The following is a 25,594-nucleotide window of genomic DNA, read 5'->3' as shown; positions in this document are numbered from 1 at the left end:
ACCCGGCAGAAACCCAAAGAGTAGCAACATTCCAGAGCTCAGATTGTGATGTCATAATGCCTCTTTCCACCAATGCCTAAGAGCCAACCTCAGCAGTGATGTCACAATGTCTGCTGGATTGTCCTATACTCAGCTCACATAAGAATTGCCATACTAGAACAGATTGAAGGTCCATCAAACCCCCAATATCCTGTTTCCAACAGTGGCCAACCCAGTCCCAAGTACCTGGCAGAAACCCAAAGAGTAGCAACATTTCAGAGCTGAGCTTGTGATGTCATTCCACCAATGCCTAAGAGCCAACCTCAGCAGTGATGTCACAATGGCTTGATTGTTTATATTTGGCTCACATAAGACAGACCGAAGGTCCATCAAGCCCAGTATCCCCAGCTCCGAAGTATCTGGCAGAAACCCAAAGAGTAGCAATATTCCAGAGCTGAGATTATGATGTCATAATGCCTCATTACTCCAATGCCTAAGAGCCAACCTCATCAGTGATGTCACAATGGCTCATGTGAACATAGAATTGCCATACTGGGACAGATCGAAGGTCCATCAAGCCCAGTATTCTGTTCCCAGCAGTGGCCAACCCAGGACCCAAGTACCTGGCAGAAACCCAAAGAGTAGCATCATTCCAGAGCTGAGATTGTGATGTCAAAATGCCTCATTTCACAAGTGCCTAAGAGCCAAAGTCAGCAGTGATATCACAATGGCATGATTGTCCTATACTTGGCTCACAGAAGAACATAAGAATTGTCACACTGGGACAGACTGAAGGTCCATCAAGCCCAACATCCTGTTTTCAACAGTGGCCAAGCCAGGTCCCAAGTACCTGGCAGAAACCCAAATAGTGGCAATATTCCAGAGCTGAGATTGTGATATCATAATGCCTCATTCCACCAATGCCTAAGAGCCAGCCTCAGCAGTGATGTCACAATGGTTTGATTATCCTAGACTTGGCTCACATAAGAATTGCCGTACTAGGATAGACTGAAGGTCCATCAAGCTCAGTATCCTGTTTCCAACAGTGGCCAACCCAGATCCCAAGTACCTAGCTAGATCCCACAGCTGTGTATTATTTGTAGTCCATGTTTATCCATTGAAATCAGTGCTGCAAGGTCCCACAATGCACCTTGATAAGGTTGACAGAAACCCAGGACCAGCTGAAAAGTCTTCCTACTGGAATAGGTAACTGGCAGTGCTGTTTATTATGATGTGCAACAAAACGCTTCTCAATGTTTATTTTAAATATTTGAATAAAATATTTGATTATTTTTTCCCTGTTTGATTGTAGACAATATTTATTTGGTTTGTTTTATATCTCGTCCTCAACTAGCTCAGAATGGGTTACAAGATTGATATACATAATGCATAGACAAATAGGTTAAATTTACATGTACAGATTGATCTTCTTAGGTTAACATACACAGAGAGTCAAGTTTAGCATAAAATGTAGTCATCTTAAGTTCACATACACAGAGTGGCTTTAGCTATGAGTGCTTTGCAAGTGGGTTAGGAGTTATACGCAGCTTTTTAAAAAATGGGTTTTCAGCAGATGACTTTAAAATATGCAATGTCACCTCAGTAACAACTATACAAAAATAGACTAATATACCCCCTCCCCTTTTACTAAACCGCGATAGCAGTTTTTAGCACAGGGAGCTGCGCTGAATGCCCTGCGCTGCTCCCAATGCTCATAGGCTCCCTGCACTAAAAAACACTATTGCGGTTTAGTAAAAGGAGGCCATAATGCAAAATATAGACAGCAGATATAAATTCTCAAAACAGACACATTTTGATCACTAAATTGAAAATAAAATCACTTTTCCTACCTTTGTTGTCTGGTGATTTCATGAGTCTGGTTGCACTTCCTTCTGTGCATCCAATATTTCTTCCTTTCTTTCTGCCTCCTGCATGCTTTCTCTCCTCCAGAACTCATTCCATTTCCCAACCAACATCTCTCTCTGTCCCTCCATGAGTCCAACTTTTTCTTCCTCTCTCCCTGTCTGCCCCGTCACCCGACACACTCCATTCCCTCTCCCAACTTTTTTTCCTCTCTCCCTGCCCCCTCCCCTTTCTTTCTTTCTCTCTCCCTGCCACCTTTCTTTTTTTCTTTCTGTCTTTCTCCCTGCCCCATCCCAAGCCACCTCCACCATTGCCAAATGCTCCCAGCAAACACTTGCTCCTGTCTGCTCTTACTCTTATTTCCCAAATTATGTATTTTTCTCAGTTCCCATTCCCTATTACAGCGCATGCTCCCTTTCTGAGTTCCTGTCACCCTCACAGCCTATTTCTTCTCCACTGCCACAGCTCCACTCCAAGTTTCTGTCTCCATTAGTCTGTCACTCTTTCCTTTAGAACTTTCAGACACTTCTAGATCTTCATAGCAACATTCTCTGTCCCAACTATTAACTTTTTCAATTAAACTAAACTAAAACTTAGCTTTATATATCAGGTCATCAACCAAAGGAAGCTTGACTCGATTAACAGTAATTAAAAAATACTAAAAAGGTAAACAATCAAGAATTTCAATGGGACTAATTTCCGAAGTATCTACTCCCCTCTGTTCCTTCCCATGACTTCAAAGAGTGGCAACTGTGCGCCGGGCCCACAAGCCTTCCCCGATGTCAATTCTGATGGAGAGGAAGTTGGAACTTCCTCTTGGGGGGGGGGAAAGGCTTGTGGGCCTGGAGCTTATGCAGTGGATGCACTCATCTGGCTTTTGCAGCATCGGGGAAGCAGGGAGAACGCAAAGGCAACACGAGTCAATTGCAGAGCCCGGGATGGGCTCTGCGATCGATTCGCGTTGCCCTTGAAATCTACTGGTTGATCGCGATCGACCTTTTGGGCACCCCTGTGCTATTAAGTTACTTAGGTGGAAATTCATAAAAGGGCATTAAGCACATTAGCACACACAATCACATTTGCGTGCACTAACCGCTAAAGGCGCCCGTAGGCGCGCTAGCATTTTTAGCGCCATTCGCCATGGTAACAGCTCCAACGCTCATAGAATTCTTATGAGCATCCAAGCTTTTACTGCTGCGGCCATCACTAAAAATACTAGCGCGGCTTTGTAAAGGAAGGGGTTAGTTAGAACTGAGGAAAACTACTTCTTATCCTTAACCTCTCCTTACAAAGCCGTTGTGATGACAGCTCTGATGTTCATAGAGGGGAGAGAAAGAAAGAAACACCTGCAGGCAGTGGCGTAGTGAGGGTGAGAGATGCCTGGAGTGGTGGTGCCCCTCCCACCACTTGACTCCGCTCCTCCCTTCCCTTATACCTTTAGTTGAAGTTGTTGCTCGCAGCAGTCAACAATGTGCTCCTTACTTCCTATGCACAGCACCTGATGTCAGTGAGAGAGCTGACAGGGTCTTGTTGTTGACCACTGTGAACTTCAACTAAGGGGGAAGGAAAGGGGGTGCACGCATGGAGGGGAGTGGTGGAGAGGAGGGGGAGTGTCGGTGCCCCCACTAACATGTCATCCAGGGTGGACCGCTCCACTCTTACTACGTCACTACCTGCAAGAAAGAGGGGGTTGGAAGGAGAAAGATAAGCACCCATAAGTGTGTGTGTTTGTGTGTGGGGGGGGGGGCGCTGTTCAGGGAGAGAGAGCAGATGGGAAGGAGTTCTAAGGAAATGGGTGAAAGATAGGTCAGGGTCATGTGTCCTCTTTTTTTTTTTTCGTCTTCACAAATATGGTAACCCTACAAGGAGCTGCAGTGGGAATTGAATCCGATTACTATTCAATGGATTGTAAACTGCTTTGGGTGAATCTCTTCATGAAAAGGCGGTTAATCCAAATAAATGTCCCAGTTCTCAGGATCTTGTCCACTGCAGTCTACACCTGCACTGTGAAGCGTAGCCAGTAGAAGGAAGAAGGTGTTGATGCCTCTGCACAGGTCGTTGGTGAGGCCCCACTTGGAGTATTGTGTTCAGTTTTGGAGACTGTATCTGGCGAAGGATGTAAGAAGACTTGAAGCGGTCCAGAGGAGGGCAACGAAAATGATAGGAGGCTTGCTTCAGAAGACATATGAGGAGAGACTGGAAGCCCTGAATATGTATACCCTAGAGGAAAGGAGAGACAGGGGAGATATGATTCAGACGTTCAAATACTTGAAGGGTATTAACGTAGAACAAAATCTTTTCCAGAGAAAGGAAAATGGTAAAACCAGAGGACATAATTTCAGGTTGAGGGGCGGTAGATTTAAAGGCAATGTTAGGAGATTCTACTTTACGGAGAGGGTGGTGGATGCCTGGAATGAGCTTCCGAGAGAGGTGGTGGAGAGTAAAACTGTGACTGAGTTCAAAGAAGTGTGGGATGAACACAGAGGATCTAGAATCAGAAAATAAGATTAAATATTGAACTAAGGCCAGTACTGGGCAGACTTGCACGGTCTGTGTCTGTATATGGCCGTTGGGGGGAGGATGGGCTGGGGTGGGTGTACGTGGGCTGGAGTGAGCTTTGACGGAGATTTCAGTATTGGAACCTAAGCACAGTACTGGGCAAAGCTTTGGATTCTTGTCCAGAAAAAGCTAAGAAGAAAAAAAAATTTAAATTGCATCAGGTTGGGCAGACTGGATGGACCATTCGTGCCTTTATCTGCCGTCATCTACTATGTTACTATTTTCTCGACGTGTCACTTTTCCTCTTAACATTAATGCAGCCGAATAGCGAACGCGCGCGGCCACCAGCAAATCTGAAAGATGGCTAACATTTTATATATATTATATGTATCAAATGTTATATATATTGTATATAGGAACCATTATGGAGAGCCTTGTCCCCCACCTGCACAGTCTACTTCTGAAATGCTTTTTTGCCTCAAACACTGTATTAAGAACCCGATAACGAAGACCGGAGAAAGGATTAAAAAAAACAACAACAAATGTCCAGGTAAAGTGAATGAACGTTACAGCTATTATGAGCGGCGCACTACAACTCCCGGGCCGCTTTGCGTTGTGACGTCACTTCCGGCGACTCAGGGCGGGCGGCCGCTGCCGAAAGGATGTGGGCGGCGCGCGGCTCTCTCGGTGTGTAGAGGAGACTGCGGGTTCCGGGAGGAGCCGTCGCCGGGCTGTTTCTAGCTGGAGCCCGGAGAGGAGCTGCCGGCCCTGCAACCCCCCTCCCCCGTCATGTCGGCCTTGGAGAAGCACCTGCACCTGGGCCGCCTGCAGTCTCGGCCCCCCATGCCCGGAGGCGGCGTGCAGTCGGGCTCCAAGATGCGCATGGGGTAAGTGGGGGAGGGGAGGGTTTCTCTTGGTCCTGAAAAGACGGGTATTCGCCACTCACGCCTTGCCAGAGCTGCTTTTAAGAAAGGTTTGGACATGTTCCCGGAGGAAAAGTCCATAGTCTGTCATTGAGAAAGACATGGGGGAAGGCACTGCTTGCCCTGGATCGGTAGCATGGAATGTCGCTACTCCTTGGGTTTTGGCCAAGTACTAGTGACCTGGATTGGCCACCGTGAGAATGGGCTACTGGGCTTGATGGACCATTGGTCTGACCCGGTAAGGCTATTCTTATGTGTGCCAAGTATAGGACAATCAAGCCGTTGTGACATCACTGCTGAAGTTGGCACTGTGGAATGAGGTATTATGACATCACAATCTCAGCTCTAGAATGTTGCTCTCATTGGGGTTCTGAAATCTTGCTATTCTTTGAGATGCTGGAATGTTGCTATTCTTTGGGGTTTTTTTGACCAGGTACTAGGAACCTGGATTGGCCACTGTGAGAACGGGCTACTGGGCTTGATGGACCATTGGTCTGACCCACTAAGGCTATTCCTATGTTCTTATAAATGTGTCTGCAGTGGCTCCCCTTGTGATCTGGAAAAGCCTTATGGATGAATGGAGCTGCTGAAGGGGGGGGGCAGTGAGGCTCCTGTCGTTAAGAGTTTTCAAAGTTAGTGGGGGTGGGGGGGGGGTGTCATGATAGTTTTGGGTCTTTTATTCCTGCGCTGGTGAAGATGGCACGCGGGAGGTGTTAAGAGACGTGAGGAGTTTCCATAGGGGATGTGACACAGGTACAATTCTGGAGTAAGCTCATGTGATGAAGCAGTGAGTTCGCTTGCATAGATAGAAATTAAAGATCAGCAAGGGATTGGTAGGTAAATGGTTCTGTATTGACCTAACAGTAGGCGTGTTTAGCAAGTTTATCGGGATATCTACGAGAGATATGCGTGAGTCTTGCAATGCATCTAGTGGAGGCAGGTGGCAATATCTCTCTTTCGTGCATATGGTAGAATTCTATCTTATATGGGATAAACATCTTGGTGATTTTATATTAAGTTTCAAGCACCTATCTGGCATTTAGAGCGTACCTGTTTGGTAATTTTTTTAACTAATGGATTGTAATTCACAGTGCTTGTCCAGCAGTATCTTTACAGAAAAGAGAGGTAGCAGCGGTTTACAAGCATATTGTCATGTTATTTTGAAAATGAATTGGGCAGAAAACCTTTCTACCTAGTTTTCTGGAGTTGTATCTTTTTTTATCGCGCTAATACTGGGAGTAGGATTATTTGATTATATGTGTAAATCACAGATTGTATTCTGGTGGTGGGGCTGGTACTCATTTTCAAATCTGTGAGCAGAATTCAGATTGTGTGTGTGTTTTAACACAGAAAGGCTATATAATATGGAAAGATCATATGCCCATTTGATCTGCCCATCCACGTGATTATTTTTGGTGCCTGCATACAAAAAGCATTTTACCCCAAGTGACAAAATGTGCAAACCCTTTCAGTACATCAGTTACTTTATTAGAAGACTTGAGCAAAGTATTATGGTTGTACTGTGTCTTCCCTTTAGTAGTTGGGTGGAGTTCTACAGGTTAGGCCCCAGAAATGCCAAAAGAGAGAATTTAATCATGAATTAATAATGAGCGTGGCTGCTGGGCAGACTTGATGGACTTGGATATGTAGAAATAAGGGCCAATGAATAAATTAGTGGTGACTTTAGTGTTGGATTAAGAACGTAAGAATTGCCGTACTGGGACAGACAGCCCTGTATTCTGTTTTCCAACAGTGACAAACCCAGCTTCCAAGTACCTGCAAATGTGTAAAACGCATTGAATGTGTACCCACAAAAAGGTGGTATGCAAGTCCCTTTTCCCTATAGTTATTGGAAAAAGAGCTGAAAAGGTTAAGAGCAAAACATTTATGTTTAAGGTTCGATGGATTTTAGAAGGAGGAGGGTGTGAATTAGTGGGACGCAGTGAGTTATTCTGGTGAGCAAAATTGAATGATTAGACTTTTTTTCCACCTAGATGAGAAAATGCAGGGGTGGAATTGTCAGATAGAAGGGGAGCTCAGGAAATGGTCAAGATAGTGAGCAAACAGATTTATACAATGATTGCAGAAGAATTGTGATGAGGGATCTTAGATAAATGACTGGTGTATGGACAGAAGAAAGGTGGATCATAGGCCATTTATGCTAGCTCTATCAGTACCACCTTCTCCTTACTTGAAATAGATAAAATAGAGGAGCCAGCCATAATACAGGGTGCCCACAAAAACACTCCTTGATTTTAAACACAACTGTCTGGTGGTCCTCCAGAACTGGTTGAAGAACCACTGTTAAGAGTTTTTGCCCTATATTGGCCCTGAATTTCTTCCTTAATATTAAGATCATCATATGACTGGCCAGATGTTGCAAGTTACTCATTATGCTTTAAATAAAGAAATTGTATGATACTTAATAGGGATTTAACCTTTTATTTCAAGTACGATTTATACAGTTTATTTGCTTATGACTTGGAATAGTCTGAATGTGAAGATGTTCCAGAACTTTTGAAATATACAAATACAGTGGAACCTTGGTTTACGAGCATAATTCATTCCAGAAGCATGCTCGTAAATCAAGTTACTCGTATATCAAAGCGAGTTTCCCCATAGGAATGAATGGAAACTTGCTTTGATTTGTTCTACCTCCTCCTCTCCCCCCCCCCCCGAGGCTGCCGGCGCTGCTCTATCACCCCCTCCCCCCCGCTCTAACCAGTATCGCGCACCCCCTTGAGAACCACATCGCACCCCCGTGCTGAAAGCGGCATCCGCCCGCCCTTCCTCCCAAACATGCTCCTTACCCCATCTACCGGTTGTGCGACTGAAAGAAATCTCCCACCTCTTGCCTGGGCTGGGCCTTGAGCATCTGCGCATGCTCAAGGCCTTCTTGCTCTCGTTCTCTCCAAGATCTTGGAAAGAACGAGAGCCAGAAGGCCTTGAGCATGCGCAGATGCTCAAGGCTCAGCCCATGCAAGAGGCGGGAGATTTGTTTCAGTCACACAACCGGCAGATGGGGTAAGGAGCATGTTTGGGAGGAAGGGCGGGCGGATGCCACTTTCAGCACGGGGATGCGATGCGGTTCTCGCAGGGGGGGGGTGCGATGCTGGTTTGGGGGGTGCAATGCCGGTTAGAGCGGGGGGGGGGTGCTCGTGTAGCGGAACATGCTTGGTTTGCGAGACAAAAGTTTGCTAAGTGTTTTGCTCGTCTTGCAAAACACTCGCAAACCGGGTTACTCGAAAACCGAGGTTCCACTGTACTATTTAATATGACTTAGCCTTACTCCTCTGCTCTCCTTCCTAGCCAGCCGATTAACCATTCCCCTTAACTGTATCCATGACATCCTGTTTAGATTGTAAGCTCTTTTGAGCAGGGACAGTCTTCTTTGTGACTCTGTACAGCACTGCGTGTGTCTGGTACCGCTATAGAAATACTGTAATTCATAGTACTAGTGTGACGAGTTTCAGTCTTTGGGAAGCAGAGCTGAGATTGTGATGTCATAATGCCTCATTCCACCAATAAGAGCCAACCTCATCAGTGATGTCACAATGGCTTCATTGTCCTGTACTCCCCTCTGCCCTCGAACCCAGCCAGCAGATTAACCCATCCCCGTAACTATATCCATGACATCTTTTTTTGTCTGTTTAGATTGTAAGCTCTTTGGAGCAGGGACTTTCTTCTTTGTGACTCTACAGCGCTGCATGCGTCTGGTAGCGCTATAGAAATAATTCATAGTAGTAGTAGTTAACAGATTTTTTTTGTGTTTGTCTGACTCATTGCTGCCAGAGTATGGCTAGCGTGGGATTGATTTCTCTGCAGTTTGTTCTAAATATCATTTTCTTCATTTGCAGACCTGGAAGAAAGCGGGATTTTTCCCCAGTGCCTTGGAGCCAGTACTTTGAAACCATGGATGATGTTGTAGTTGAAACTGAAACTGGCAAAGATATATCCTTTTGCAAACTTCGTTTGGGTTACTGTCTGGGCTGTGTGTGTGTTTGATGGAGATTAATAAATTGAGGGCTCTATGAAGTATTGACATTTTGAAATAAGAACACAAAAAATTGTGGCGAATCAATGTCCAAGCTGATGGCTTTATTAAAACAAACAAATAATCCACATAAAAACATCTAGGGCTTTTTGTGGAGTGAATAGGGTCAGTTTCTTTTGTTGTTCCAAAACATGTGTCTATTTTAATGTTTTGCTTAAGCCATGACTAGAATGGTGATAGGTGATTCTTCATATAAATCTCTTGGAAGTAGCCTCCTTAACCCAGGGATTTAATTGGATAAACATTTTAGAACTTCTTGTGGTACTTGTCACTCCTGCTTCTAGGCTTTCAGCTCCTGCAGAAATATAGAAGCATGGCCCATCCAGTGGTGAAAGACAGAGCCAGCCTTCGCTCCCTTCTAAACCTCGAATGTTCTGCTTTCTTCTATGCTAGAGATTTAGTTATTTAGCTTTATATTCCGTCCTCCCCAGAGAGATCAGAACGAGTTACTAGGTTACATACAAAATAATTGGACAAAAAATGAGATACAGTAAGACTAAGAGTCAGATTCTCTCAGCTCCAACACCACAGTAAAAAAAATACCGTGGTGGGAGTGATTTTTGTTTCATGGGTGATTCTAAGCAAAATAGCATGTAAATTATATAAATAACTAGTAGCCAACCAGAAATCATACAAAATACAGCTATTCGTTTGTTTTTAATCTGAAAAAACACGATCATATCAAAAACTTCACTGGCTACCGTTTGAAGGAAAAGGGGATAGAGGGGTATAGATAGAGGATTACTACACAGGTCCTGGACCTGTAGGGCTGCTGCATGAGCGGACTGCTGGGTACGATGGACCTCTGGTCTGACCCAGCAGAGGCACTGCTTGTTATTTAAATTTGGATGCATTTGTTTTAAAGTTTTCATTGGCTTAGTGCCGGCTTACCTTGTTTCTCATTTTAGTTTTTTTATTTCTAAGAAAAATATTCGTAGATCTGGTTGGTTTTATTTTCCTTCAGCAAATGCATGTCGTTACAAAAAACTTTTGGATAGGACCTTAGCATTCCAAGCAGGATTAAAGAATTCATGTTTGAATCTTCTCGTTTCTCCAGTTCTTACTTACTATCTTAAAACCCACTTATTTAAGCAATATAATATACATTACTTATTTTCATATTATCATGTTCTTTTAATTTTTTTAACTATACTTATTTAAGTTTATATTATGCTTTTTTTTTTAATTCATTAATCTTTAATGCTCGTATTAGTTACTTAGAATTTTATTATGCAAATCAAGTAGAGCAAGCTTCATCCAAAGCAAGGCAAATTATAGGTTGCATACGCAGGAGTTTCGTCAGCCGTAAACCTGAAGTCATTATGCCACTGTATAGATCCATGGTGAGACCGCACCTGGAGTACTGTGTGCAATTTTGGAGGCCACATTACCGCAAGGATGTGCTGAGACTGGAATCGGTCCAGAGAATGGCCACCAGGATGGTCTCGGGACTCAAGGAGCTCCCATACGAGGAGCGGTTAGGAAAGTTGCAGCTCTACTCACTCGAGGAACGTAGAGAGATGGGAGATATGATCGAGACATTTAAGTACCTCACAGGTCGCATCGAGGTGGAAGAGGATATCTTCTTTTTCAAGGGTCCCGCGGCAACAAGGGGGCATCAGTGGAAAATCAGGGGCGGGAAACTGCACGGTGACACTAAGAAGTTCTTCTTCACCGAAAGGGTGGTTGATCGCTGGAATAGTCTTCCACTTCAGGTTATTGAGGCCAGCAGTGTGCCAGATTTTAAGGCCAGATGGGACAGACATGTGGGATCTATCCGCAAAGATAGATAGGGAGGGTCATTGGAGTGGGCAGACTTGATGGGCCGTGGCCCTTATCTGCCGTCTATTTCTATGTTTCTATGTTATTATTATATTGTATGCTGAGTACCTATTGTGTAAACCGCTATGAACTGCTGGTTAGGCGGTATATAAAAATAAATTATTATTATATGTATGAAAAATTGCCAATAAAATGGGGGGCGATTTCTTGGCAATTCTCACTGATTGAAAGGCTGCGTTGGATATCTCCTCTCCATAGACAGCAGAATGGGCACCATCAACATTTTGCCTAACATGGCATCGGGAACTAGGGAGCTTGAGGATGGGGATGGAAACGGATTGTTTGCTCGTCCAGCAAAGAGATGTTCCACTTCCTCTATCTCCTCCGACACAATACTCTACTTGGAAATGGGGAGCTTGGATGGGTACAAAGAAAATTGGGTTGAAAGTGCTCTGGAGTAAGAGGGCACCTGGTTTTGTGAAATTTGAATTACTTTCTAGTGATAGACTGCCGACTGTTAAACAAATTGTACTCTAATCTAATCTAATCTAAACCTTAAGTTTATATATCGCATCATCTCCATGAGAATGGAGCTCGACACGGTTTACAAGAACTTAAAATAGTGGGTAGAGAAGAAGAAAAAGGATTACATGAACTTATGTGTAGAAGAGGGGAGAGAAAGGGGGGAAGGATAGAGCTACAATTTGCTGAAAAGCCAGGTTTTCAGTTGTTTGCGGAATAACTGAAGGGAGCTCAGGTTCCGCAGCGGGGTGGTGAGGTCGTTCCAAAGACCTGTGATTTTGAAGAGAAGGGATTTTCCCAGTTTGCCTGAATAGTGGATGCCGCGTGGAGAGGGGAAGGCTAGTTTAAGCCTTTGGGCAGTTCTGGAGGAGTCGGGACTGGAGGAGTTGAAAGACAGGATAAGAGGAGGCAGGATTCCATGAATGATCTTGAAAGCCAGGCAGGAACATTTGAAATGGATTCTGGAGATTATTGGGAGCCTATGAAGTTTGGCAAGGAGTGGGGAGTCTGCACTCACTTTCACTATTTCTCTGAGGAGATTTGAGGTTGGATTTTGGTGTTGATGAATATCCCTGCGGGTTACCTGCGGCTAACTGTGGGAAACAGTCACCAAGTCATTCTCTGGATTACTCAGTTCTTAGGTTTTGTCTTGCAGAGATGGTGATTGGAATTTGAGATTCATGGCTAGAAAATGACACAGGGAAACGACCCCGCAGGAACTTATTTCCTGTCCCTGCAAGTTATTTTCCTGACCCTCCCCATTCCTGCAAGCTCCGTCCTCATATGCACAAGCCTCAAACACTTTAAAATCATAAGTAGCAACATTATAGAGCTCAGATTGTGACATAGTAGATGACAGCAGATAAAGACCCGAATGGTCCAGTGCCTGCTGGGATACGTAGTTCAGCCTAAAAAAACCCTCTTTCTTTTAAACTGCCTAAGTGTTTTAATATGTCAGTTTTGAATTATCTTTGCGGGAGCAACAAGTAACCTTGGCTTGCTTGCCATAATGTGAGGTTTGAACTGGACAAGAATTGCTTGAGAGGGTAGGGCAACAATGACTTTTTTTTTAAATAAAAGTTCAAAAATGTCCATCAATATATTTTTTTTTCACTTCTTTTGAGTGATAGCTCATACATAGGTGACACCAGCAAAAATAAATTAAGCATACATAAAGTAACATAGTAAATGATAAAAACCAGTCTGCCCAGTAGGTGCATGCCTTATAAATCCATGATTAAGTTAAATCGTCTTTGTTCATTGATATTTCTGAGTCATAGACTGTAGAAGTCTGCCCAGTAATGTGCTTAAGTTCCAACTACTGGAGTTGCCGTCAAAGCTCTCTGCAGCCTATCTAGACCATCCCAAATTATTGGAGTTCCCATTAAAGCCCTCCCCAGCCCATCATAAGAACATAACAATTGCCATCTCTGGATCAGACCCTGGGTCCATCAAATCCAGTGATCTGCACATGCGGATGCCCCGCCAGGTGTACCCTGGCATAGTTTTAGTCCCCATATCATCGTATACTTCTCAAGGGAGATGTGCATCTAATTTACCCTTACCCGTATCACTCTATGCCACTCTTAAGGAGATGTGCATCTAGTTTACCCTTACCCGTATCACCCTATGCCACTCTTAAGAAGATGTGCATCTAATTTACCCTTACCCGTATCACTCTATGCCACTCTTAAGGAGATGTGCATCTAGTTTACCCTTACCCGTATCACCCTATGCCACTCTTAAGGAGATGTGCATCTAATTTACCCTTACCCGTATCACTCTATGCCACTCTTAAGGAGATGTGCATCTAATTTACCCTTACCCGTATCACCCTATGCCACTCTTAAGGGAATGTGCATCTAATTTACCCTTACCCGTATCACTCTATGCCAGTGATTCCCAACCCTGTCCTGGAGGAACACCAGGCCAATCGGGTTTTCAGGCTAGCCCTAATGAATATGCATGAGAGAGATTTGCATATGATGGAAGTGATAGGCATGCAAATTTGCTTCATGCATATTCATTAGGGCTAGCCTGAAAACCCAATTGGCCTGGTGTTCCTCCAGGACAAGGTTGGGAACCACTGCTCTATGCCACTCTTAAGGAGATGTGCATCTAGTTTACCCTTACCCGTATCACTCTATGCCACTCTTAAGGAGATGTGCATCTAGTTTACCCTTACCCTTATCGCTCTATGCCACTCTTAAGGAGAAGTGCATCTAGTTTACCCTTAAATCCTAGAACGGTGGATTCTGCAATTACTTCCTCTGGGAGAGCATTCCAGGTGTCCACCACTCGCTGCGTGAAACAGAACTTCCTGATATTCGTCCTGGACCTGTCCTCCCTCAGCTTCAGTCTATGTCCTCTTGTCCGTGTCACATCGGACATTGTAAATAACTGCTTTCTCTGCTCCATTTTGTCGAATCCTTTCAGTATTTTGAAAGTCTCGATCCTAAGCCGAATAGCCATATACAGGACACAAATCGTTCAAGTCTGCCCAGTACCGGCCTTAGTTCTTCCAATTATACCCTTCATTTTCTTATCCACAGATACGTTTAAATCAGTGTATCGCAAACTGCCCTGGCAAATTCCAGGTGTGCCCTGAGATGCCGGCGAGGAGCAGAGGTTCTGGCGCCGGCTGACTGCTTACAGGACGCGCCTCTCGCGGTGAGAGTTACGTCCTGCAGGCTGTCAGCAGGCGCATCTACACCTTCTCACCTCTCCCTCTGCGGCACCCCCCCATCGGCGGTAATAGAAGTCTCAGGCGCACGGCTGGAGGACATCCACGCATGCACGGATGTCGACATGATGACATCATGCATGTGCGTGACGTCATTGTGTCAATGTCCGCGCATTTCCGGGCGCCCTCCAGCCGCAACCCCAAGATTAGCATGCCGCAGTTTAAAAGGTTTGCGACACACTTGTGTAAATATAGAGAAGGATGGAGGAAGAAAAAATGAAGCAGAATACCAGATGGTGTGTGGGGAGACCCATCGTACAGCAGCGTATTTTGTATTATACCAGGACAAGCAGGCCGGTATTCTCACTAGTGGGTGACGTGATCCAACGGAGCCCCGATGCGGACGCCTCACAAGCAGTCTTGCTTGAAGAAACTCGAAGTTTCGAGTTGCCCGCACCGCGCATGCGTGAGTGCCTTCCCGCCCAGCGTAGGGCACGTCTCCTCAGTTCTTACTTTTACGCGGAGCCGAGAAGTCCGACTTCGACTCTCTGCGTGAAGTTAGTTCACTTGCGCCTTCTTAAAGTCCGCAGTTTTGGGTTCTTTTACTCAGAATCGTTGCTTTTCGGTGTGCTTTCTTGTTTTTTCATAAAAGAAAAAAAATTTATTCTCCTAAGTTGCCAACTCACCCACCATCCCATTATGGTTAGCTTGGAGGTCACCCACTAGTGAGAATACCTGCCTGCTTGTCCTGGGAATAAAGCAATGTTACTTACCGTAACAGTTGTTATCCATGGATAGCAGGTAGCTATTCTCACATCCCACCCACCTCCCCTGGGTTGGCTTCTCTGCTAGCTATCTGAACTGAGGAGACGTGCCCTACGCTGGGCGGGAAGGCACTCGCGCATGCGCGGTGCGGGCGACTCGAAACTTTGAGTTTCTTCAAGCAAGACTGCTTGTGAGGCGTCCGCATCGGGGCTCCGTTTGATCACGTCACCTGCTGTCCCTGGATAACAACTGTTATGGTAAGTAACATTGCTTTACCTGTTGCCTTTGCCATTCAACTTGCCTGGCTGTCGGAATTTTCCCATATTTTTCTTCTCTCGTGTATTAATCTCCTACAATCATGACCTTGTATTTGAGGGAGCAGGGTCCATAGGTAAGAATCACTCAGTCTTGTGCTTAGGAGGGTAAAACTGTCCGGCCGTTCCTCCAGTAATCAAACTGCATAAATATGTACTGTTTCATTTTAGGCACATCCAGATTCATGTAAATTTATAATCCTTAACTGTTCACACACTTTTCGAATTTATAGAAGTGGATCAGAGGGACCTGTCTTACTTCTGTTGCACGGTGGTGGGCATTCTGGCCTTTCCTGGGCAGTTTTTACTGTGAGTATATGAGGTTTAAGCTTGGTATCTCCTACATAGCTCGGCAGAATTGCAGTCAGACCAAGGTTACCTTCAGTTCCCTGGTCTGGCCACTGGCTAAAAGATAGATAATTGAAAGAGATCCGGCCATTTAACCCTATTGTTTCTGTTACATATACATAGGAGTCTGTGCCGCCATCAGGGCAGTACTACCAGTCCTGCATTCAGGGGCCAATTTTTTTAAGCCTTTATCTGCCTCAAGACCCCTTGATATGTCTCAAACATCAATTGGAATGGACTCCTCAACCTGTTCTGCCCCCATTTCATGCCAGTTTTGTGCTGGATGGTTGGCTGAGGTGCATCTGTACCACGTGCCATGGGGCATGCGAGGGAGGGGCCAGAGCCTCAGGCTTAGCCTCCTCTGAGTCTTCTAGGGGTGGGGGGAAACTCAGGAGGTTCGGGTGACTGGGAAGAAATTCCTCTTGAGACCCTGAACAGTGATTATGCAAAATACAAGTGCATGGAAGTGGCGAAGTAAAAGAGACGATAATCTGAGGTCCTGCAGGGGGGTCTATGGGCCTTCTGTTCAGGGGTTTACCCCAGACTTTGTGAATCTCCTGTGGAAGGCTTATTTGACAGGTTCAGGATGCTCGGTGCTTCCCAACACTTAGGAATCCAACTCGCAGATTGAGTGGCCATTTGGTCCAGGACTGGGAGGATTGGAAATCAATCTCTATGCTTTTACTTTCCCAGAGCACAGTTTTGTCCCACGCCTTCTTGTAAAAAAAAGTTTTTCCTTAGATTACTCCTGAGCCTATCGCCTCTTAACTTCGTCCTATGCCCTCTCATTCCAGAGCTTCTTTTCAAATGAAAGAGACTCGACTCATGCGCATGTTGCAGTGGTTAAAGCTACAGCCTCAGCACCCTGAGGTTGTGGGTTCAAATCTCACTGCTCCTTGTGACCCTGGGCAAGTCACTTAATCCCCCCATTGCCCCAGGTACGTTAGATAGATTGTGAGCCCACCAGGACAGAAAGGGAAAAATGCTTGAGTACTTGAATAAGTTCATGTAAACCGTTCTGAGCTCCCCTGGGAGAACGGTATAGAAAACTGAATAAATAAAATAAAAATAACCCCGGGTGTCCCCGAAAGGCTTCCGAGGCTTTTTGGCCCGGACTTTCCTTATGGGAAAGAAAACAATACTACATTGCTGGATTGTATCGGACCCACCAACGCTGTCCTTCTGGAGAATTCTGATGCTTCGTCAAGCATCGATGGAGCGTCTGTCCTTAGCCTCTTTGGACACTCCTAGAGGCCGTGTATTTTGCTCTGTTTGGGAACCTTTTTGGTTAACGTTGACTCATAAAGCACGTAGTCATTTATTGAACCCGTAATAACTTGCTTGCTGGAGGATGATCATTGTTATAGAGGGAAGAGGGAAGTTGGGGAGGTGGGGTGTTGGGGATGGGGAGGGGGAGGGTGGGGGGATGCTATTAGTTTGACTTGTGTATTTCTACTTGTCTTGCAAACTCAATAAACATATTTAAACATAAAAAAAATAAAATAAAATAAAAATAAATGCCTGGTTTCTTGGACTCAAGGTATTTGTGTAGTTGGTGGAGTGGTTTGCATTGAGGGATAGTAGTGAGCGAGGGCTTCGGCGGTGGGAAAGGAGTCATGGGTAGGGCTTGTTAGAGGTGTTATGTCAGTCAGGTTGGCGACTAGTCTGAATAGCTGTGTCCAGGGTCCAAGGCTCTCAGCGGACTGAGTCCTATAGGTTTTTATGTGGTTTGTCAAGTTCTATATTAATAAAGTCTATCTCGGGTACATCACTTCTCCACAGTGGTTATTTGTTTCTCCTTGGATTTTTGGTCTGTGGAGACATTTGGGTCAATTCTCTTGTTCTTATAGGACAGTTAAGCCATTGTGACATCACTGCTGAGGTTAGCTCTTAGGCATTGGTGGAATGAGGCATTATGATATCATCATCTCAATCCTGGACTATTGCTATTCTTTGGGTTTCTGGCAGGTACTTGGGACCTAGGTTGGCCACTCTTGAAAATAGGATGCTGGGCTTGATGGACCTTCGGCCTGTCCTAGTATGACTACTCGTATGTTCTTATGTAGGAATAGTTATTATTATTTTATTTTATTTTTTTTAATTTACTAATTAGGACTGGTTCATACATCTCTTCCTTGGCTTCTATTTTTAAGACTTGTGGTACAGGAATAGATTTCCTGTCTGATGGTGAGAAAAACATCTGAAATCCAATTGAGATTTTCATCACGTTTAATAAGAAAATCATCTATTTCTGGCAACATAGCTAGAATTAGGCTATAAGCAGGTTTCAAGTCTTGCATCTAAAGATAGGAGCCTTGATTGGATCTATTTCTTAACCAATTCTATAACAATTTGGCAATTAGAAATGGAGCAGCTTGGATTGGGCAGTCCGGATACAGCACTTTTAGAGTCCTTTGTGGACAGTAATACAAAAGTCTCTTTTGCTGGGGAGGTCGTTGCTAGAGAATGACACGGGGAAAAAATCTGTCCCCGTCACCGCCCCGTCACCGGCCCACCATCCTCTGCACCGCCCCGTCACCGCCGTTCCCTTCACCGCCCCGTCACCGTCACCGCCATCCCTTTCACCGCCCCGTCACCGCCACTGCCATCCCATTCACCGCCCCGTCACCGTCCCCGCTGCATCCATATAAGCCTTAGTACTGTAATATTTAGCTTATTCCTTTCTTATAAATCAAAGTTCCTGCTGCTGAACTAGAGAAAGAGATGTTCAGCTGGCAGGGCTTTGTTTATAAATTTTTATCAACACAACTAATATACTACTTTATCCTAAAGCAAAAAATAAATAAATAAATAGAATTTTTTTTTCTACCTTTGTTGTCTGGTTTCTGCTTTCCACATCTTCTCATTGAATTCCTTCCATCCACTGTGTGTCTTCTCTCTGCGTCTTCCATTTGCTGTTACTGTGCCTCTCCCTTAACCCCCCCCCCCCAATTGGTCTAGCACCCATCTTCTTCCCTCCGCTCCCGCATAGTCTGGCATCTGTCTTCTTCCCACTCTGTCTTCCACATTTCCCTTGGAGGTCTGTTCCTCTCCACCCTCCTTCAATGTCTGTTCTATTCCTTTCCACCACCACCCTTCCCTCCCTCCTTTACCATCTGTTCCTTTCTACTACCCTTCAGCTCCTCTCGCGTGGCCTATCTACCTTCCTTCCTCTTATTTTCATGGCACGTTACAATGTAATTTGTGCAAGCCACTGGAGCCTGCAAGCTCGGTCCTTGTCCCATCCCCACAAACCATCTCGCTTCTGTGCTCCTATTTTCTCCATTTCTAATATCTCCCCTATGTATCTGTCATTGCCCCCCCTGTGTCCATATACCATCCCCATGGCATGTCCCCTTTATGTCTCTGTCCCTATGCCCCATGCACATAATTTCCCCTCTTTCTGTTACCTTCCTGTGTCCAGATTTCCCCTATCTTCCTCTTCCATACCAGTGTGTCTCTTCTTTTCAACCCCATCTAGCTTTTTTCCCTCTTTCTTCCCCCCCCCCTGCTTCTAGCATCTGGCTCACCTGCCAGTCCTTCCCTTTCTTTCCTGCTGTGGGTTTTTCTTTCCGACTTCATCCCCTTGGCCCAGAATCCTTTTCCCTTTCACTCCCTCCTTCCAATTTGAGCCGGGAACACTAGCGATCGCACGGTCCCCGCAGCCACTACCTGCCTGCCCAATCGATCCTAGTGTTTAGCCAGCTCTCTCCCTTCTCCTCAGCTTAGTTTATAGGTTTTCTTTTTCGGCGACCTGCACGCTTTCCCAAAGAGCCGCGCACGCGCGGCTGCTCAGTGTTCAATCTTCTGCTCTACTGCAACTTCCTGTTTCCGGTTGCGTCAGAGCAGAAGATCGAAACTGAGCAGCAGCGGGTGCGCGGCTCTCTGATAGCGTGCGGGTCGCCGAAAAAGAAAATCTACAAACTAAGGTGAGGAGAAGGGAGAGAGCTGGCTAAACACTAGAATCGATTGGGCAGGCGGGTGTGAGCTGCGGGGACCGCGCGATCCTTCATGCCTCACTGCGGGGACAAGACCATTCACCGCCCCGCGGGCGGTGAATGGCCTTGTCCCCGTCGCCGCAGCGACTGCTAGTTTTCTTCCCCGTTTTCGGCGGGTGACCCGCGGCTAAAATGTGGTGGCCGCGGGTAAACCGCCACCGTGTCATTCTCTAGTCGTTGCTGCTTAACATCCCCTTGAGAGGCATTTCTTCTACTGTTTATGGGATATAGTACATAACAGAAGAATCGCCTTACTGGGTCTGATCAATGGTCCATCAAGCCCAGTAGCCCGTTCTCACGGTGGCCAATCCAGGTCCCTAGTACCTGGCCAAAACCCAAGAAGTAGCAACATTCCAGTATCTCAAAGAATAGCAAGATTCCAGAACCCCAATGAGAGCAACATTCCAGAGCTGAGATTGTGATGTCATAATGCCTCATTCCACCAGTGCCTAAGCTCTGTGTTCGAGGCTTGTTCGGGTAAGGCAGAGCTTACAGGAATAGGACAGGGACAGGGACAAATCTGTCCCCATGTCATCCTCTATTTCAGAGCAATGGGCATTGCCTCCCTCCATCTAGTTAATTTTTCTGAGGATATGTTAGAAAACATAATAATAAGCTACTGTGTTGAGAGGTTCAAATGTATCTTTGCAAACTGATCATGGTTTTGTTTGTCCCTCTCTACAGTCTGCAATCGCCAGTCGGGTTCGATGTAGGATTGTAGCATTGGACCTGAGAGGACATGGTAAGTAGATGGCACTGCCACTCCACTTTTCTGGGACTTGGGGTATTTGGTTCTGCTTCATGCAAGTTTGCATTTTAGTTAAAAATCTTTTATTGAATATTCAATGAATACATAGCAACTAAGCATAAGCAAGGCATCAAACACAGTATCCCTGAAAAATCAACAGCGATAAGATAGGAGACCTGTGTTGTTATGCGCCCCCATCCCTTTAGAAGGTCGAACCCCAACACAGAATCCCCTCTTTTTTTTTTTTTTATATAAAGCACCCCCATCCCTGGGGTTTATATTCTAGTGCCGTGTCCTGCACCCTGTCCCCCATCTCTCCTGATGCCTTCTGGGCCTCCACCAGGCCTGCCCGTAAGCCCTGGTAGTCCAGCGTTGGGCCGGGATAGGAGGGATCTCTCCCGCCTCCTGTCCTGGCCAATTCTTGACACATTCTGCCTCCCAGCCTTTTAAAAAAAACCTACCTTTAAATCCCTGGTGGTCAAGCAGTGAACCGGGGCAAGAGTAATGTTCCTACACTCCTGCCCTTTGCAGAGCTGATATCTGAAATGGCTGCTGTGAGTTCTTTCAGCAACCTTGTGAGACCACAGGAATTCAATATAGCCCAAAAATGGGGGTCTCTGTTTGTTTATATTTAGGTCAGCACTCACCCATCCCTCCCAGACCTGTTGCAGGCCTCCCCTCGTGCATGCCATAAGCCCTGGTGGTCCAGATGTGGGTCAGGACAGGAGGGATCCCTCCCACCTCCTGTCCCGGTCATAGAAACATAGAAGATGACGGCAGAAAAGGGCTACAGCCCATCAAGTCTGCCCACTCTGCTTACCCACCCCCTGTCTATGCCCTAATGACCCAATTTCCTTATCTTGACCCTCGTAGGGATCCCACATGGGTATTCCATTTATTCTTAAAGTCTGGCACGCTGTCTGCCTCGATCACTTGCACTGAAAGCTTGTTCCAATGATCAACCACTCTCTCTGTGAAGAAATACTTTCTGGTGTCGCCATGAAATTTTCCGCCCCTGAGTTTGAGCGGGTGCCCTCTTGTGGCCGAGGGTCCCTTGAGAAAGAAAATATCATCTTCCACTTCGACACGTCCCATGAGGTACTTAAACGTACTCCCTACGTTCCTCAAGAGTGTAGAGCTGTAATTTGTTCAGTCTCTCTTCGTACGAGAGACCCTTGAGCCCCGAGATCATCCTGGTGGCCGTCCGTTGAACCGATTCAATTCTGCGCACATCTTTACTGTAATGTGGCCTCCAGAATTGCACACAGTACTCCAGATGAGGTCTCACCATGGCCCTGTACAATGGCATTATGACTTCAGGCTTTCGGCTGACGAAACTTCTATTGCTACAACCCAATATCTGCCTTGCCTTAGATGAAGCCTTCTCCACTTGATTGGCAGTTTTCATGTCTGCACTGATGATTACTCCTAAATCTCGTTCTGCTGAAGTCCTAGTTAAAGTTTCTCCGTTCAAGAAGTACGTCCTGCATGGATTTCCGCTTCCCAGGTACATGACCTTACATTTCTTAACATTGAAGCCTAGCTGCCAGGTTGAGGACCAGTTTTCCAATGTAAGCAGGTCCTGCGCCATATAATTCTGTAAACTGCATTCACTTACTATATTACATAGTTTGGCGTCATCGGCGAATAGTGTTATTTTACCTTGAAGCCCTTGAGTCAGATCCCCTATGAATATGTTGAAAAGGAGTGGACCCAGGACCAAGCCCTGCGGCACTCCACTGGTCACCTCCGATGTTTTAGAGAGGGTACCATTAACCACCACCCTCTGAAGTCTGCCACTCAGCCAATCATTGACCCATGCAGTTAGTGTCTCTCCTAACCCCATCGATTCCATCTTGCTTAGCAGCCTGCGGTGTGGGACACTGTCAAAAGCTTTACTGAAGTCCAGGTACACGACGTCCAAAGACTCTCCCAAGTCCAACTTTCTTGTTACCCAGTCAAAGAAGCTGATGAGATTGGATTGGCAGGACCTACCCTTGGTGAATCCATGCTGACTGGGATCCCGAAGATTCCCTTCATTCAAGATCGTGTCCAATTTGCTTTTAATTAGTGTTTCCATGAGTTTGCACACTATTGATGTGAGTCTCACCGGTCTATAATTCGCAGCCTCTGCCCTGCAACCCTTTTTATGCAGAGGAACGACATTAGCTAATTTCCAGTCCAGGGGAACTTTCCCCTTACTTAGGGAGAGATTGAATAGCTCAGCCATATCCCACATCCTAGACTTTTTTATAAACCTACTTTTAAAATCCCTGGTGGTCCAGCGGTGAACTGGGGCAAGAATTATCTTCCTACATTCCTGCTCCATGCAGAGCCACTATCAAATGGCTGCTGCAAGTTCTCATGGCAACCTTGAATTCCCAGGGCTTTAAAGGTGGGCCTGCAGTAAAAAAACCCTAATGGCGGCTTCATAAAAAACGGGGGAGATGTTAAAAGTGCGCATAGGTATAAAATGGGCTAATTCCCTTAACGTGCATTAAAGGTACTTTAAGCCCTAACGCTGCTTGATGAATTCCTCCCTAAATAGCCTTGATTTTTATATTTTTTCCCTCTGTTATAGAAATACATGATAATCCTTGATTAATTTTTGAAGTGCATCATTTTCCGGTTGTGATCTCCTCAGTTAACATAAGAAATGCCGTTGCTGGGTCAGACCAATGGTCCATCATGACCAGCAGTCCGCTCACGCAGCGGCCCAGTGCCCTAACTGAGACTAGCCCTACTAGTGCACGTTCTGGTTCAGCAGGAACTTGTCTAACTTTGTCTTGAATCCCTGGAGGGTGTTTTCCCCTATAACAGCCTCTGGAAGAGCGTTCCAGCTCTCTACAACTCTCTGGGTGAAGAAGAACTTCCTTACGTTTGTACGGAATCTATCACCTTTCAATTTTAGAGAGTCCTTCTCGTTCTCTCTACCTTGGAGAGGGTGAACAACCTATCTTTATCTACTTTGTCTTGAATCCCTGGAGGGTGTTTTCCCCTATAACAGACTCCGGAAGAGCGTTCCAGCTTTCTACCACTCTCTGGGTGAAGAAGAACTTCCTTATGTTTGTACGGAATCTATCCCCTTTCAACTTTAGAGAGTGCCCTCTCGTTTTCCCTATCTTGGAGAGGGTGAACAACCTGTCTTTATCTGCTAAGTCTATTTTCTTCAGTACCTTGAATGTTTCGATCATGTCCCTTATCAATCTCCTCTGTTGTTGTGGATTTTTAGCTGAAGTTTACTTAATTGGGATAATGTGACTTTTTATTTATTTATTTACAATATTTTTAAACTGCTTTTATCCAAGGTGGTTTACAAATTTCCATGCATAATAAAATTTTAAAAAATAGGCCAGAGGGAAACACAAAGTAACAATATTCTATCTGTATAGCCTCAACATCTAGTTTTCTGTACAAGTTTGAATTGCTTGATTGTATTTTTAGGAAATGTAGAAATAAAAAAATGATAAAACATATTTGGGGTGAGGGAGTCCAGCTTTCTGTTTCCAGCAATGGCCAATTCATATCACAAGTGTCTGTCAGGATCCCAAAAAGTAGACTGGGAGAAGAAGCAGCATAGAATCCATCTATCTTATTGTTAATGGCTTGGGGTCTTTTCACTTATCTGACACTTTTTTTTTAAACTTGTCTATGCTAACTGCTTTTACCACATTCTCTTGCAGTGAATTTTCAGAACTTAAATGTGTATTGAGTGAAATTGTACTTTTATTTGTTTTAAACGTACTGTTTAATAACTTGTCCAAAAGTACAAAGTACAGTTAGTTGTCGACTTACGACCTATCCAAGTTACGACTGTTCGACCTTACGGCTTCCGCTCTCCGAAGAAAGAAAATGTTGTTAACAGATTGCTTTAAGATGATTAAAATATCATGGCCCAGTCTAATATTCTTGCCTTAATTTAACATAGACCGACTTACGTCCTGATCCACTTACGACCTAGCAGTCGGAACCAATTGCGGTCGTAAGTCGACGACTACCTGTATAGGGTAAAGAGTGATTAACTCATTCCTCTCTTGACAGAACTTGATCATATCTCCCCTCAGCAGTCTCTTCTTCTCCATAATCTTCTTCTGCTTTCCTCATAGGAGAGTTTTTGACCACCCTCTTTTAATTCTGCTAACTTATTTTTTTGGGGGGATGGGGGACACCTAAATTTTATACCCTGTCTGTGGCCTCATATAAAAGCAATGTAATACTTTGGGCTCCTTTTACAAAGGTGCGCTAGCGTTTTTAGCGCACGTACCGGATTAGCGTGCGCTAGCCAAAAAACTACCGCCTGCTCAAGAGGAGGTGGTAGCGGCTAGCACGCGTGCTATTCCGCGCATTAGGGCTCTAACGCACCTTTGTAAAAGGAGCCCTTTGTTTCATTTTCAATTCTGAAAATTTTGCTTTTTTTTTTGTGGTCACGTTGCTCCCTAAATCCTTTTTTTGGCCAATAATTCCTAATATGGAATCTAGCGTCAGATAGTTATAGTTTGATGATTATTGTGTGCATTTTCTACCTAGCTGTCCAGTCTTTCTGTCTTGCCAAGTCCTGCAATTTTCCTTAATCCATGTGTGCTTTAGCAACATAGAATTTTATTTTATTTTTTTATTTTTTAACTTTTTATAAATTAACTAGTATTTTAGCCCGTTACATTAACGGGTGCTAGCTGTCTGTCTTTCTTTCCCCCCCACTTCCCTGTACAGCAGCATTCCCTCCCCCTCCATGTCCCTGTGCAGCAGCATTTCCCTCCACTCTACTTCCCTGTATAGCAGCATTTCGATCCCCCCCCCCACTTTCCTGTGCAGCAGCCACAGCAGCAGCATTCCCTCCCCCCACACCACTTTCCTGTGCAGCAGTAGCATTTCCCTTACCCCCCTTCCCTTCCCGCCGTCCTGACAAATCTGCCGATTCCAGCAGCGTGTGCAGCACTCTACACACGCTGCTTCGGGGCCTTCTACTTCCCTGATTTACTCTGGCACATCCCTGATGATATCATCAGAGACGCGGCAGAGCTAACCAGGCCCCGAAGCAGTGTGCGTAGAATGCTGCACACGCTGCTGGAGTCGGGACCGCGAAGAACGTAGCGACTGGAGTGGTTTTTCGGCACTT

At 45.2% G+C, this 25,594-nt stretch overlaps 1 protein-coding gene across 2 annotated transcripts in view; it reads left to right on the top strand.

Annotated features, from left to right (window-relative positions):
• The first annotated feature begins 4,918 nt into the window (after positions 1-4,918).
• The window catches only part of PPME1 (protein phosphatase methylesterase 1), a 71,185-nt gene continuing 50,509 nt past the window's right edge, over positions 4,919-25,594 (top strand). Inside the window, exons 1-4 of one of the 2 annotated variants that reach the window (XM_033947948.1) lie at positions 4,919-5,228; positions 9,122-9,215; positions 15,601-15,693; positions 20,415-20,472. In XM_033947948.1, coding sequence (XP_033803839.1) covers positions 5,131-5,228; positions 9,122-9,215; positions 15,601-15,693; positions 20,415-20,472 — 343 coding nt within the window. In that variant the 5' untranslated portion in view covers positions 4,919-5,130. The remainder of the gene's footprint in view (positions 5,229-9,121; positions 9,216-15,600; positions 15,694-20,414; positions 20,473-25,594) is intronic. The other variant, XM_033947947.1, reaches the window with a different exon arrangement.

The sequence above is a fragment of the Geotrypetes seraphini genome, chromosome 6 (genome assembly GCF_902459505.1).
Source record: "Geotrypetes seraphini chromosome 6, aGeoSer1.1, whole genome shotgun sequence".
Lineage (NCBI taxonomy): Eukaryota > Metazoa > Chordata > Amphibia > Gymnophiona > Dermophiidae > Geotrypetes > Geotrypetes seraphini.
This window is presented reverse-complemented; position numbering and strand designations above follow the sequence as displayed.